General features: G+C 33.3%; 2 protein-coding genes across 2 annotated transcripts; one reads left to right on the forward strand and one right to left on the reverse strand.

Moving 5' to 3' along the window:
• Positions 1 to 712: 712 nt before the first annotated feature.
• Positions 713 to 1,696, reverse strand: LOC127264801 (uncharacterized). Its single transcript, XM_051294346.1, has 2 exons — positions 1,549 to 1,696; positions 713 to 1,428 (listed from the first exon to the last, which is right to left on the reverse strand). Exons 1-2 carry the CDS (start codon positions 1,694 to 1,696, stop codon positions 713 to 715), a joined length of 864 nt encoding a protein of 287 aa, XP_051150303.1.
• A 2,567-nt stretch (positions 1,697 to 4,263) lies between these two features.
• On the forward strand, positions 4,264 to 5,864 carry LOC127264694 (uncharacterized). Its single transcript, XM_051294195.1, has 2 exons — positions 4,264 to 5,342; positions 5,774 to 5,864. The coding sequence occupies exon 1, from the start codon at positions 4,452 to 4,454 to the stop codon at positions 5,226 to 5,228; it is 777 nt and encodes a 258-aa protein (XP_051150152.1). The 5' UTR covers positions 4,264 to 4,451; the 3' UTR covers positions 5,229 to 5,342; positions 5,774 to 5,864.
• The last annotated feature ends 10,154 nt before the right edge of the window (positions 5,865 to 16,018 follow it).

Below are 16,018 nucleotides of genomic sequence, written 5' to 3' on the forward strand. Positions count from 1 at the left end.
TAAAGGGCAACCTAGCTTGTTTAGCCTTGTGACAAATGTCGCATGGTTTACATTTAAAAACAATGGACATAGGTAAGTGCTTAAGAGTATCATCTGAGGCATGTCCAAACCTTCTACGCCAAAGTAGAGATTCTTTTGTTGAGGTAAGGGCAGAGGTAAAGTGATTGGTAGGGAAGAATTTTTTGGTTAAAATGTAAAGGTTGTTTTCTTGTTTCCCAATGGCCAAAACTTGGTTAGAGCTCAGGTGCTGAATTTCACAGATGTCAGACAAAAAGGTGAGTTTGCAGACAAATTGTTTAAGTAAAGCACTTACAGATAAAAGATTGTATTTAAAGGCAGGAAGGTAATATACTTCTTTTAATATGATATGAGAACTTAGCTTTACTGTTCCTGCATAAGAAACAGTAAGAAATGATCCATTGGGAAGAAAGATTTTGGGCTTTGAGGTTAAAGGCTTTAAGGTTTCAAACAACTCATCATTTATGCATATATGGCAAGTAGCTCCACTATCAATTAACCAAGAATCACTATCCAAATATGCAGAGTCAAAAGAGAGAGTATTACCCGAGAACTCAATAACCGAGTTGGTGCAAGCAATTGGTGAAACTGGGGATTTGCTCATCAGCAGCTTCTGGACTTCAACTTTCACCAAGGCAGTAATATCTGGACAACTTTTGAAGACCATATCAGGTTTTGAACTAACTCATTTCATTTATGAGACTGAGTTGGCAAAGTCATTTCTCTTGTCAACCATTTCTTTGTACCAAGGAGGTATTCCATTTAGCTTGAAGCAAGTCTCCTTAGTGTGTCCTTTCTTTTTGCAATATTCACAAATGGAGTTTTTCTTTTCTATCTGCAATCTTTTCTTATCAATAAACCTCTTATTTTGCATTTTTTTGTTTTCTACTAGGAATGCATTATGCTCTGCAGCAATATGAATCTCTTTCTGCTTTTCGACTTGGATGATTGACGAGTAAGCTTTGCTCATACTTGGTAATGGATCCATTATCAGAATTTGCTCTTTTGCAGCCTCATACCTTTCATTTAATCCAATGAGGAACTGGATTAGAAGATCCCTTTCCTGTTTATCCAGTATCTTACGGCTTGTATTACAGGTGCACTCCATTGGTGGATCGATGGTGAGTAGCTCTTCCCACAACTCCTGCAGTTTGGTGACATAGGTGGCAATGGAGTCATCCCCTTGTTTTAAGGAGCTAATAGACCTTTTGAGTTGATAAATGAGAGAGCCATTTAATTGCCCATATTTTTCTTTTAGGCTCTCCCATAAGGATTTGGCAGTTGGGATGAAAATAAAGGCTTCTTGTAGCTCAGGTATGATGGAGTTGATGATCCATGCTCTGATTAAGGCATCAACCTCAATCCAAGCTTCATACTCTATGGTTCCTTCTACAGGTCTCGATTGTTTGCCTGTGAGAAAATTACTCTTGCCTTTAGCAATGAGAGCATTCCACACCCTGTGGCTTCAACAGGAATAGTTTGTTCCATTGAGAGGAACAAAAGATAAAGATAGGTGTGGTTGATCTCCACTTCCAATCTGTAGGGCTTTGGGGAGGATAGGTGTTTGGTTAGCAATGGTTTGAGCAGCTATCCTAGCAGCTGCTTCAGCAGCAGCTTGTGTTAGATCATCTGCTACATATGTGGCTGAAAAGGTATGGCTATTGGCGTCGTCATCCATCTGAGGAGCAGCGGTAGCTCAGCTGAGCTCTGATACCATGAAGAATTACAGAGCAAAAAGGAAGAAGCACATAGAAGAACAGAACACTCAGATGAAGCAGCAAGGTAAAATTTTGTATATCACAACCATTAATTGATACGCAGATTATATATACAATTGATTCCGACAGATTCCTAACAAACTCTGTGTAAAATTGTAGTGGTAGCAGAGATTACATGAGAGAGAACAACAGAACGATGATTCCAAACAATTCTATAGGCTGGACTGTGGTTGAATTGGATGATCAAATTATTAGTCCATCAAGGTGGAGCCCAATCAGTTACATATCCATCTTCTTATTCTTTCACGCCTCCTTCTTCTTCGGCGGCGGTGGAGACCCGTCCTCCTTTTTGTTTTTCTTCTTCTCTGGCAGCAGAGCCTTATCTTTTTCTGGTGGCGTCAACGGCGGCAGCAGCAGCAGCAGCGGGGGGCCACGGAATCGCCTCCTTCATCTTCTTCTACGACGACAACAGTGGCGGTGGGGCCGGTGGTGGCTATGGCGGCAGCTCCTGGAGAATATTTTGAATTATTTTTTAAAAAAATAAATTAATAACTGACTCAAAATTTGTGAAACAAGTATCAAAAATAATTTTTTTTTTTATCAAAATTACTTCACACGCTTCTAGGTATTTTCGTTTCGGACTCTGTTTTGAAAATTTCAAGACTACTCAAATTAACTTCGAAAATTTCGAGATTATTCAAAATAGTCTCATAATTTCTGAGACTTTCTAATAGCGACGAATTTTTTGCCTCAGGTACCAATTTGAAACAAACTCTAAGGCTTAGGGATGTCAAATGGGGCGGGTTAGCCCCGGACCTGCTCTTAATGGGACGGGTTCGGGTTTAAATAATATGTTTCGGTGCGGGTTGTGGATTTAAAATTTTAAACCCGTCCAGGTTCAAGGCGAGTTACGGGTTTTACTAAAAACCCGCCCCAATCCGGACCCGGATATTTTTTAAAATTATTATAACTAAATATATATGTACATTTATATAATAAAAAGTATTATTTATTTACTCAAATAATTTTAAATACTCCCTCCGTCCCATAACAAAATATTATTTTTTCCATTTTAGTCCGTCCCATAACAAAGTATCCATTTCCTTTTTTAGTAACTGTACTATCTACCTAACATTACAAATACCCTTACAACTTACAATATATTACACAAATGTCATTACCTTTATATCACACATACTAATAAGGTTATTTTATTTCTACTATATCCCAATATAATACTCATATTTTTAAAACTACATGCAAAAAGCAAATGGATACTTAATTTCGGGACTGAGGGAGTATAAAATTCAATTAGTTGTCTGCTTCAAATTATTTTTTAAAATTATTATACCTAATATATGTATATTTATATAATAAAAATATATTATTTATTTATTTATCTTATTTTTATGGTTTAATATTTGATTGTTTTTAGATTTTTTTTGTGCTTTTAATGCTATTTGTTTTAGTATTCGATTGTTAAAAAAATATTTATTATTATATATTTTTTAAAAAAACGGGTTTTCGGGTTGGCCTCGAACCCGGAGAGTTCGGAGCTGGGCGAATCTTGGAGGCGGGTGGAAACGGGGCGGAGCGGATCTCGAAGCCTAATATTGTTTAGTGGGGCGGGTCTCGGGGTCTACAAAACTCGTCCCGAGCTCGCCCCGTTGACATTCCATTCCTACCAAATGCTAATTAAAACTAGTCTCGAACTTAGTTAAATTTATGAAGCTATTTATGATCCAAAATACAAAATTTATGATAGTGAATCATAAATATATTTTAATCATATCACTTATATAAAATATAATAAAATAATACTTATAATTATTATAATTAGCCTATTAAATTACATTATTTAAAATATTATATTCTTAACCATATCGCCATCTTATTCCGGAAAGAGTAATATACTTAATAATTGATACTTAATAATTTTTTATAAACTTTATTAAATCAAAATATATTTAATAAAAGTATAAATTATTTAATTAACTGCATAACATATAATATCATATGTTCTACTAAAAAATTCTTTATTTTTATCTATTTTCTAAAAAATAGATATTTTTGTCTATATTTAAAATTTCAAGAATTTTATTAAATTAATTTATGTTAATTATAAATAAATAAATAAATATATTTTTTATTTACTTGTATTATAAAAAATTTTATTTTTTACTAAATTAGTTATATATTTTTTATTATGATATAATTTTTAAAATATTTAATTATATATTTTAATTTTTAATTATATATTTTAAATTTATTTTAAAATTATTAATATTATTGATTAAAGAAAAAAATAATAAAATAATATTATAAAAAGAATATAAGTAATATGTTAAGGTCATTTGCGGCTTGGGGTCCAAGTAACTGCCGTATGTAGGCATGTATGTAGTATCTAGAAGCTGCCACACGATACCACCCAATTAGAATAAATATATAATTGGATTGGGTTTCTTAATATTTTAATATCCCCAAATTGCCCCCACCGCCTTATTTTATCATTTTCCCCTTGCTTTGGTACCCTAATAACCTAAAGTCAGTCTTCTAAACTAAACCCCTCTCGCACTGCTGGCTGCTACTGCTCTTCCTTTCCTTTGGTTCGTTATTTTTTTATAACTTTGCCTCGTCTCACCGTTTCCAATAGACGCCGGACGGCTCCTCATCTTAATCATCCAATCCAGTCCAGTTTGATTGCGATTACGCGTGATGGTGGAGGGCGGTGGGGCAGCGTCGTACCCTGTGATTTTCTTCGACGGCGAAAGGGAGTCGGACTTAGGAGACGTGAATATCAATCCGAGGATGGAGTACAAGGCGTTTCAGGTATTGCTAAGCCAGAAGATCGGGATCTCGCCCAATCAGATCTCAATTTATATGGTTGACCGGAAGAGGATCCCCGAGTGGCCCTTCTCCGAGGATCGCCGCCGTATTCCAATCACTGCTAAGGTTAACTTTGGGGCTATTTCTCGCCTCAAGGACTGCTACTTTCTTGTCGTCTTGAAGAGGTCAAGAAAGTCGAGAAACCACCAGCGAAGGGGGCTTGAATTTTATCTGGAGAACAACAACCACCTTTTACCCCGAAGAAATCTGCAGGGGCCACCGCCACCACCACCACTACCGTTTTACGATGAGATTGCGCCAACGGATCTGGCTGCTTTGAATTTCCGCCTGCAAAATCAATATCATGATCAGAGGGAGATGAGAATGGGATTGCTTGATTTCTCTTTGGAGGGGGAGGAGGAGGAGGCATCATCATATTCATATCTGAACATAGATTCTTCTTTGGATTGGAGAAGAAGAAGAAGTAACTACTACTGTGAAGAGTGCGCTAATGAAGAGAACAATAGGAATAGCAATAGGATGGCGCCATCATTATCATTTCACCCCTGCATTAACGATGCTGTGATAATCGGTGGTGGTTTCAGGACCACTGCCGGTCCAATTCGTCGCCCCCTGAGCAGAGCAGAGCAGAGCAGCTTTAATTAGTCCCTTTTCCAGTTCAGGGATATTGCTGCTTTTCCTTCTCCATTCCATTTTATTCCCTGTGCTGTGCTGTGAAAGAAATCAAGCCAACAGTACATTGGGTTTCTTCTCGCACTGGTATGGCTCAGTCTGTTCTAGTATAGTCACAATGTATATGAGATCTTATTTTTTCATCCTTATTTTTTGAATGCATTTTGGATAAATTTTCAATTGAACTTTAGATAAACTAAATCTGGCAAACGAACTATCTCTGTGCAAACAAGATTTGGAGGTGTGGTATTCTTTTACAGGGCTTTTATTTTTTATTTTTTAAAAATTCTTAAAAATTTGTCATGTAGAGAGAGTAGAGGGTAGTTAGACATGATACATGCACGTTCACGTATGGATAGCGAGCACTCAGAGATGCGTGTGCATGCAATAGACACACACGCTGGTTACTTAGTCGACTTTTATTGGGAAGGGCGAGCGGGCTTGGTTAGTTACCTTAATTTTCGCTAATGTGGGTATTATTATTGTTATTATTATTATTGATTTGTTTTGTAAATCAGATGAACGATGGATGTCTTGGAATTGATTTATTGTTGTCCCCTTTTCTTTTCTGAGAAATATACGAGCTGCTGCTGCGTCGCCCTTGAAGGGAAACTCGTGCAATGCACACGATCTTTTTATATATATATTTTTTTATTTTTCGATAAATTTGTTCTATTTAAATTTTTTTGATTTTTTTTTTTATTTAACTATTAATTTTTAGTTACTATCACTATCAATATACATAAAGTATTATTCTCTTTAAATATACATTCAAACAAATATAAATTATAAATAAAATAAAAAAAAATTATTATATAATTATTTAAAGCTTATAAAATTTAAGAAATTTTATATATAAATTCAAAATGAAATTTAATCATAATTCATAATTAAAGGAAAAAATTATTTAAAAAATAAAATAAAAATAAATTTTAAAAATTAAAAAAAATAATTAAAAAATAAATATTTATTATGAGATTCAAAATATACTTTTATATTTAATATTTATTCATATTTGAAATAATTGTTATTTTTTAGTTGTAATAGTTTAAAATTTAATCAAATAGATTTGTACAAATTACTCAAAAGTCATATATATATTTTTTAAATAATTTGATTGAAAATAAAGAAAGAAATATTTTATACTCCCTCCTCCGTCCTAGAAATTATATATATTTCTATTTTGGGACGTCCAATTACAAAGTAACTATTTCATTAAATACCTTATTTTTTTTCACAAATACCCCTACTTTACATAACATCATTACTTTTATATCAAAAAAGTAAGGGCAAAAATGTCATTTTACTACTTTTACCTACTCACTATAATTAAAATACTATTATTCATTAATCTCCGCGCCAAAAGTAATTGTATACTTTTAGCTTGGACGGAGGGAGTACTTTATACAAGATCATAAAATTTATAGGCAACATAACATAAAATTCTTCTGGTTTTTAAAACGTTGCAAAAAAACCCCATTTCCGTTAGGACATAACTGAAAGTGCTCACGCGCTTAGACCGAGATTTTTATACAAAATTAATATATAAGTATGTAAAATTATAAAAATACCCCTCTAGAGGCATCTCAAAATATATTAATTAAGGAAGAGAACTATTTTAGTCATTTTACCTACATTAAAAAAATCTAATTAAATAATAATAATATTAATAATTTAATTTTCAATTCATCTTCTTTCATGGAACAGATCGAAAAGTAAACCCGTCCTCTTCGTCCGCCGCCGACGATTGCCACACATCACCGGTCACCGATCTTTTTCTACTCATTCTCATTCTTTATTTTTTATTTTTTATTTTTTATTTTTTATATTTTTATAATTCAAACACATTATATATTATTGAACAAAAATTGTTGGTTCAAACGGCAAATTCTTCTTTAAAAAAATGGAATTCAAATTTAAAGACAATCGTATTAATTTCAGAATTTGACAGCCTTAAATTCTTTTCTATCACTGAGTCAGAGAATTTGTACTAATTTCACAGGAAATCCAAAAAATTTTGGACGAAATTAATAAATGAAATTGGGACAGGAGAGAGAGAGGCGGTCGAATGACAGTCGGTCTGGGGGCGTGTGGCGGAGATTGGCAACGGTGATTCGTGGCTGAAGAAGGAGTTGCGTGACGCGACTGAAATCGGTGGAGAAGGGCGGCGCTCGCAGTGGCGATGGTGGAGGAAGAAAAAGACGATGCCGGTGGGTGGTGGTTGGTGGCTGCTTGTGCGCAGAGTGGATGGGCGTGGGTTGTGGGTTGACAGAACAGAGAAAGGGGGAGAAGATGTGTCGGTGAGAGAGGGGGTAAGGACAGAGAAAGAGGGATAGTGTAGAGAGATAGAAAGAGGTGGATATGGGTTTGAAAATTTAAGCTGGAATTAAAGTTTAATTTTGGGATTTAATTTAAACTTAAAGCACACACATAACAGTCAGTTTATGTAAAATTTAACATCGTCAGTGCAGATTAAAAGGAAGGGGCGAGTGTGTGCAATATTTTAAAAACCACAAGTAGGTTTTATGGAATTTTCAGACTATGGAGATTTTCAGCAAATTCATCCAACCACATGGGATTTTTATGCTATTTTGCCAAATTTATATCCATTTTTTTATTTAAAAAAAATATTTATAAATTTGGTTAATTATAGCTTTATTAATTATGAATATTAATAAAAAATTTATTATTAAAAATAAAAAAATATTGAAAAGTTGACTCAATGATATGTTATATAGATAAATAAAATATTGTAATAAATATGTATAAAATTAGGGTGTATTCAATTGAGATTTCAATAGATTTTTTTGAATTTTAAAAAGCCTATAGATTTATATAGATTTAGAAAATTCACAGCGTCTATGTTGAGTTTGATAAATTTTAATAATCTAGTTAGATAAATTTTTACAGGTTTGACTGAATTCTTTATACATTTATATGAATTTAATAAGATTGAATAATAATTTTTATTGATATATATAATTATATAAATTTATATCAAATACAAGTTTTATAAATAAAACTTATTATATATTATTATATTTTTATAAAATAAATAAATAATATATAATTATTAATATTGTAAAAATATTGTAACATATATAATGCTAACATAGATAACACTATTATATTTTATATTAATATTTTTATTTTTATAATTTTTACTATTATATTATCAATCAATATATCAAATTATTTTTATTATTTATATAATGTTTTTCACATAAAAACTAAATATGTATATAAATAAAATATAAAAAAAAATAATTTATGATTTTTGAAAAAAATATTAAAATAAAAAAGTAAATAAATATAAATTAACGCTTCAACGAAAAAATATACTTTCTCCTTCCCATAAATATAGTCTTAATTGGGTTGGACACGAGATTTAAGAAATATTGATATTATATTGTTAGTGAGTAAAAAACATGGATAAAAGACGTTTTTACCCTTGTGAGTGTATTAGTGTAAAAAGTAGTGGCAATTGTGTAATAAAAATAAAAAAGTAGAGGTAGTTTTATGGTGATATGATTATTTATGAAAATAAGACTATTGTTTTGAGACGGACAAAAATGGTAAACAAGACTAATTGGGACGGAGGGAATATATAAATATCTATTCGATGACAATATGTTATATTCAATAAGACGCTGGAATGACAATATATTGTATTCGATTGTTGAAAAGAAAAGACGACGGTGATATATATATTTATTATAATAATAATAATTTTCTAAATATTATATTAATAATATAGAAATATATTTTTCAAAATTTTTTGATAATACTTCGCTAATATATTTTATTTTTAAATTATTATTTTTATTAAATATTATAATAATATTGATAAATATTATCATATTATTTATCACAACAACAACAACAATAATAATAATAATAATAATAATAACAATAATAATAATAATAATAATTTTAAAAATCCATCAAAATATTTACTTACCATGAGAGATTTTATACTATACAAATTTTCATAAATTTCCATCAAAATCAAATAAAATCCAGAGACTTTTAAAAGTTTCGATTGAATATCTCTAGATTTTAAAAAGACTTTTACAAGTTTGAATTGAATAAATCCAAATTTTAAAAAATATTCAAAAGTCTGGATTAATACACCGAGATTTTAAAAGTCCAACAAAATCCTACAGAATGACGATTGAATCCACACCCTATATTTAAACCCCATAGTTATATTATCATAATGTTGGACATGGGTCCAAATGCATCCCAACGTGAAAGGGGCTCAGAGATAAAAGTGGAGTCAGAGCTCCTTGGCCACGGAGCCGCGCAACAACAATAAAGCTTCAAGCCTCGGAGCCAAATAAAACTGCCTCCACAAAGCCGAAGAGAACAACTTCCATTGGATTGTAGTACTTCCACAAGGCCGAAAGCAGCAGCCTCTAAGGACTATGACGCCTCCATCTCGGAACAATACTTCCATAAGGTCAGCAATAGTTGCCTCCATTGGGTTGAAAACAACTACCTCCATTTGACTGCGGTGCTTCCACAAAGCAGAGGAAGGTTGCCTCCACAAGATAGAAAGTAACAGCTTCCACAAATCATGGAATAACTACATCCATTGGCTCTAGATTAATAATTTTGTACTGAACATTAGTGGAAGATCTATGCACTTTCATATTTCATTCAGAAAGCTCCATGGAACAAGCTAACAAAAGGAAGATTTCATGTAACTCGAGGTTGTTGGGGACACATCCCCATGGACCAACTAGGAGTACGATGCAAGCAAGTCATGGTAAGTGGCAGATCCAGTCCAGAGGTAATGGAAGAAGTTCAGAGCAAGTGGAACCCGGTCTAGAGACAATGGAAGTGGTTGGGAGCTGATGGAAGGAAGTTACCAGATGGTTCGGAGCTCATGGAATGAGGTTACCAGGTGGTTAGGAGCTGATGATATGAGGTTATCAGGCAGTTAGAGGTAGTGGAAGGAATAAGTAAAACTATCTTTTTAGTAGAATAGGTAGTTATTTGATATTAGGATAAATATAGTGAAAAGAACAAAACACACACACGAGAAGAATCACACATCTAATCCTTATTGTTTTTTTATCATTTTATTTTTCTATTTTATCCATAGATTTTAGGAGATTATCCAATTATGTTCTAATTTATGTTGTCTTATCTTAATTTCTTGCTTAATTTATTTTCCAACATGTTTTTATTAGAGTTGTCAAAATGGGCTTAGCCCGTTGGGTTGGCCTGCCCCGCCTCACTTTGAAAGAGGGTTGGGTTATAATTTTTTAGGCCCGTTAAAATGCGAGCCTAAATGGGCCAACCCGCATGGACCGCGGATTGAAAGTGGGTTAGCCCGCAGCGGGGCGGGTTGGCCCGCGGGCTAACAATATACAAATTATAATAAATTAATTATCATTATTTAATTATACTATATCATTTTCAATATAATATAATCTAATTTAATTAATATATCTTATAACAATTTTCCTAAAATATTTTGGATTAAATTAGGTAAACACTTAAATTTAGTAATTATAATATTAAAATCTTTTATTTTATGTTAATAAAAATTTAAAGTTACAAATTTGCAAATCCATTTGCTTAGCCACCGCCGCCTCTTACTTTCTTAGCCGCCGCCGCCGCTGCCTTTCTTCTTTTCATCTTGGTCGTTGCATTTTGTGGATTTCGGCCCTTCGGAAATTTGTAAGTTTAAATTTTATTTATTGCTAAATTATTTAATTTTTTTTCTTTTTAATAGTAGTAGATGATATAGAACATGAAATGAGAAGTTCTAAGGCTATTTCAAAGGACAAAAAGATAAAGGTTAGACAACATTTTGATGTTTGGAATTTTTTTTATAAAAAAAAGACAAGGGGACGATACTCTTTGTGAATGCAAGGGTTGTCAGAAAATATATAAAACTAGGGGAAGAAAATATGGAACTTCTACATTGAGGCGTCACATGGAAATATGCAAAAAGTTGAAATATCATGATATTTGTCAAATGATAGTTGATGTTGATGGAAAGCTGAAAAGTAAAAAGGCTAATCCAAATATTGTGCGTGAGTTTATAGCTACTGCAGTTGTCAAGCACAATATGCCATTTTTTTTTTTGTCAAATATGATGGTATCAAAGATCTTTTAAAGTATGCATTTCCCACTCTTCCTGTTATATCTAGAAACACTGTTGTTTCTGATATTAATAAGTTGTATTTAAAGGAAAAGACTAAACTTAAAAGAAGTTTTGGCTACCTTCAACATCGCATTTGTTTAACTTCTGATGTGTGGACTGCATGTACAGGCAAGGGTTATATTTGTTTGACTGCTCATTTTGTTGATGAAAATTGGAAGTTGAATAGTAAGATATGAAATTTTGATCACTTTCCCTCTCCACACACTGGACTTGAATCAACTGCAAAAGTATTGGAGTTTTTGAAGGAATGGGGAATTGAAAAAAAAATATTTTCTTTGACATTAGATAATGCATCGAGTAATGATACTATGCAAAGTATTTTGAAAGATCAGCTCTCTATGAATGACAATTTATTGTGTGGAGGTGAATTTTTTCACATTCGTTGTTTGGCTCACATATTGAATTTTATTGTGCAAGATGGTTTAAAAGTTGGTGCGATAACTTTGAGTAAAATAAGAGAATTAGTGAAATATGTTAAAGGTTCGGAAGGTCGGAGGAAAGTATTTCAGGAGTGTGTGGGAAATTAAAGATATTGATACAACTATTGGTGTGAGGAATGATGTATGCACTCGATGGAATTCAACATACTTGATGTTGGATAGTGCTATTAAGTACAAAAAAGCTTTTATGGGAAGTATTTCAGGAGTGTGTGGGAAATTAAAGATATTGATACAACTATTGGTGTGAGGAATGGATGAAAGTATTTCAGGAGTGTGTGGAAAATTAAAGATATTGATACAACTATTGGTGTGAGGAATGATGTATGCACTCGATGGAATTCAACATACTTGATGTTGGATAGTGCTATTAAGTACAAAAAAGCTTTTATTTCCCTCAAGTTGAAAGACAATGGATACAAATTATATCCTTCAAATGAGGAATGGCAAAAGGGTGAGAAGTTATGCAATTTTCTTGAGCCATTTTATGACATGACCAAGTTGATTTCTGGTTCATCTTATCCCCACATCAAACTTGTATTTTATGCAAGTGTGGAAAATTCAATGTTTGTTAAGAAGTAACATATCAAGTAATGATGCAATTATAAGTGGGATGTGTAAAAGTACGATTGCAAAATTTGACAAGTATTGGGGCGATTATAGTATTGTGCTTGCATTTGGAGCTGTTCTTGACCCTCGGATAAAATTGCAATCGTTGGATTTTTTTTATTCAAAGGTTAAAATGATTTTGTGAATGTCAAGAAAAGGTAGCACTTGTGAAGAGTAAACTATATAAACTTTTTGAAGGTTACAATAATGCTACCAACTCAAGTTCATCACAACCTTAGTCGTCTTCTTCTTTGCATGCATCTCACATTGGAGAAGTCAAAGGAAAAAATAAAATGCTCTTTAGTGTAAGTACTCTATTATTATTATTATTATTATTATTATTATTATTATTATTATTATTATTATTATTATTATTATTATTATTTTGCAGTTTTTTTTATGTAAATATCTATTGGTTTAATTTTGTACTTAATATTTAATATTTATGTAGGAACTGAAAGCTTTTGTGAATCAGACCACAAGAAGTTCTGGAAAAAATCAACTGGATATCTATTTAGAAGAAGGAGTGTTGAAGTATGATCAATATGAAGATATGAATGTGTTGGAATATTGGAAAGGTCAAAGTCATCGACATCATGAGCTTGCATCGATGGCATGTGACAAACTATCTATTCTTATTACAACAGTTGCATTTGAATCAGCTTTCTCTATTGGTGGTCGTATTCTCACAAAGTACAGAAGTTCTATGGTTCCTCGGAGAATTCAAACTTTGATTTGCACACGTAATTGATTGCATGGATTTTCTATTGGTAAGTTATATTATATAATAAATATTTTTTTTTAAATAAATGTTTTATGTTATATTTTTCTATATTACTCTAATTTATTTTATTCGTAGATGATATTGATAATGATGGTGATGAAGATGGTGATGACGATGATGATGATGATGACTGCATAAGGAATAAGACACTCATGTCAGTCGAGGATCTACTATTTTGCATATTAGTGAAGATGAACAAGAAGAAAATGAGGAACATTTTAATAATGATATGATTGATTAATCTTAATTTTGAAACTATTATATTTGCGCATTTGGATGTTGAAAATTGGAATTGTGTTACTTAATAAATAATGTTATTTGTTTTGAAATATTTATTATTTCAAATTTTCAATTCTACAATATAATTATTTTTTATTTAATTTTTAGATATTTAATTATAATAAATATTATTTTAAATATTTGTCAAAAGCCCACGGGTTGGCCCACTTGGCTCGCCACCCACAAGTGGGTTGGGTTGGGTTTATTAAATTTTAGACCGCCCCACCGTGGGCTGGCCCGCAAATAACCCGTTTATTTGCGGGTTATAGTGGGTTGTGGGCTAAAATCCGCCCCGTTAGCCCGTTTTGACAGCTCTAGTTTTTATCTGCTTTCTATTAGATTTTTCCGAGTTTAGTAGATTTTAGTTAATTCCATCGAAATCAATCGTTTAGGCTCGAAGCTGTGCAGACTCCACCGAAGGAGCCGCCCTCAATCCGACGATGGATAGGCTCTTTGGAGTACTTCTGAAACCCACACCGAAGGAATTGACGAATGGTCTTTGAGTCTCTGAATTTTAGGTTCCAACAATTGGCACGTCCAGTGGGACCAAAGTCGGATTTTTCGAAGAGTGACGTCGAGGTTTACATAGGATTCATTTGTTCCGCTTAAAGAAAGCTGTGTAATTGTTGCAGAACATCCAATGCTTCAGGCCTTAGGCCGAGGCAGGCAGGATCGGGCTAGAACCAACAGCCTGCAAGAAGCTGGAAGCAACAACCTGTAGATAGCTGGAACCACCAGTCTGCAGAAGGTTGGAACCAACAGCCTGCGGTTGGCTGGATCCAACAACATGTGAAAGGCTGGCAACAACCTGCAGAGCACTGGAGCCAACAGACTGCGGAGGGCTGGAACCCATTAGCTGTTAGAGTTTTGAAGAGCAGTGTTGAGCCTCTACGAAGGGCAAGCAAATTTCCAGCATTTGACATGATCCCGCCAGGGCGATTAAGCGGACAACCTATGTGGAATGCGCTAACATCACCCTGGGGATGTCACGATCCGAACGTGGCTAATCTCCAATGGAAGAGGACCATCGAAACACAGGGGCAAGAAAGGCAGGCCGCAAAGATGCAGCCGCCAACCTTCCATCAACAGGCAGCTGGAGTGCAGCCGCTGACACCAAATCAACAGGAGGCCAAGCCTCTGATGAACATTGATGTCATCGAAAATTGCATAAGGAGGGAATTTTCAAAAAGAAGGTTTGAAAAGAAGCCTAGTGCCACTTTGAGCGCGGAAAATTCACCTCCAACGAAAAAGAAGTTGCAGGGGCAGAGACTCCAAAGGTTGTGGAAGCTCCAGTCGAAAATGAGTCTGCGGAGGCAGAGACTTTAAATAGAATTTGTACTTTTAACGAAAAAAATAAAAGATTTGTGATATGTGAAAATAAGGTGTGAATATGACCTTTTATAGACATTTATAGTTTGAATTGTGTTAATTACATGTTTAAATAAGAATTAAAAATTATTAAATTAGTTTTAAAATTGATAAAGAATTTTAAAAAAAGAAAAAAAATTATTAATTACCAACATAATTATTATTAATTACATATTTTGTGACGAATTAGAGTTAATGATTGAATAACAAACAAAAAACGTAAAGAAGATACAAATTTATGTGGTTCACTAACAACGTGTTGGCTACCTCTAAGAGCATAAATGGAGAACAGGTTTTATTGAAGGCGGCTAGGTCACAGGTTACAGATTTGAGCGGCTTGGCCACGTGTTAGAACGAGAATACATGTCTATTTATAGTATAAGTTTATGGCAATAATATCCAAATCATATCTTTAAATCTAGGATATAATATCTAATATCCAAATCTTATATCTAAATTTATGATATAATATCTAATATTATAACCATATCACTAGATTCAAGACATATCAACAAATGTCCACATTGACTTGAATCTCACTTTCAAATGCATCATTACAATGCCAGGTGAACAAGTGGTAAACTAGCTTCAAGGCATATCAACAAATTTCCACATTGACTTGAATTCAACTTTCAGATGTATTATTACAATGCCAGATGAACAAATGACAAACTAGCTTCAAGACACATCAACAAATCTCCACATTTACTTGAATCTCACTTTCAGATGCATAATTACAATGCTTGATGAACAGACTCCTCAATTCTGCCTCGGATTTGCTCCTCATCGGGCAACTACCAGCTTGTGACATTTAGCAAGTCCAAACATTGTTGAAACTTGCTATGAGGGACCGATATGGTAAACATACCAGTAGTTTCTATATGCATTCGTAGCCTGAACAGACGTTGCTTCAAAAGAAACTTATTGATTTCGTCATATACAAACTCTCAAACTTCTTCCAGAGGCCAACAACAATATCCTGATAAGCAACTTCGATGATTACATCATCGGGCAGACACAATATGATTGTCGAATGGGTTTTCTCCTCTGCGGTATCCCACTCTTCATCATCCACTTCTGCACCTCTCGATTTTCCAGATAGCGG

The sequence above is a fragment of the Andrographis paniculata genome, unplaced genomic scaffold (assembly GCF_009805555.1).
Source record: "Andrographis paniculata isolate CXL003 unplaced genomic scaffold, ASM980555v1 Contig71END, whole genome shotgun sequence".
In the NCBI taxonomy this organism is placed as follows: domain Eukaryota; kingdom Viridiplantae; phylum Streptophyta; class Magnoliopsida; order Lamiales; family Acanthaceae; genus Andrographis; species Andrographis paniculata.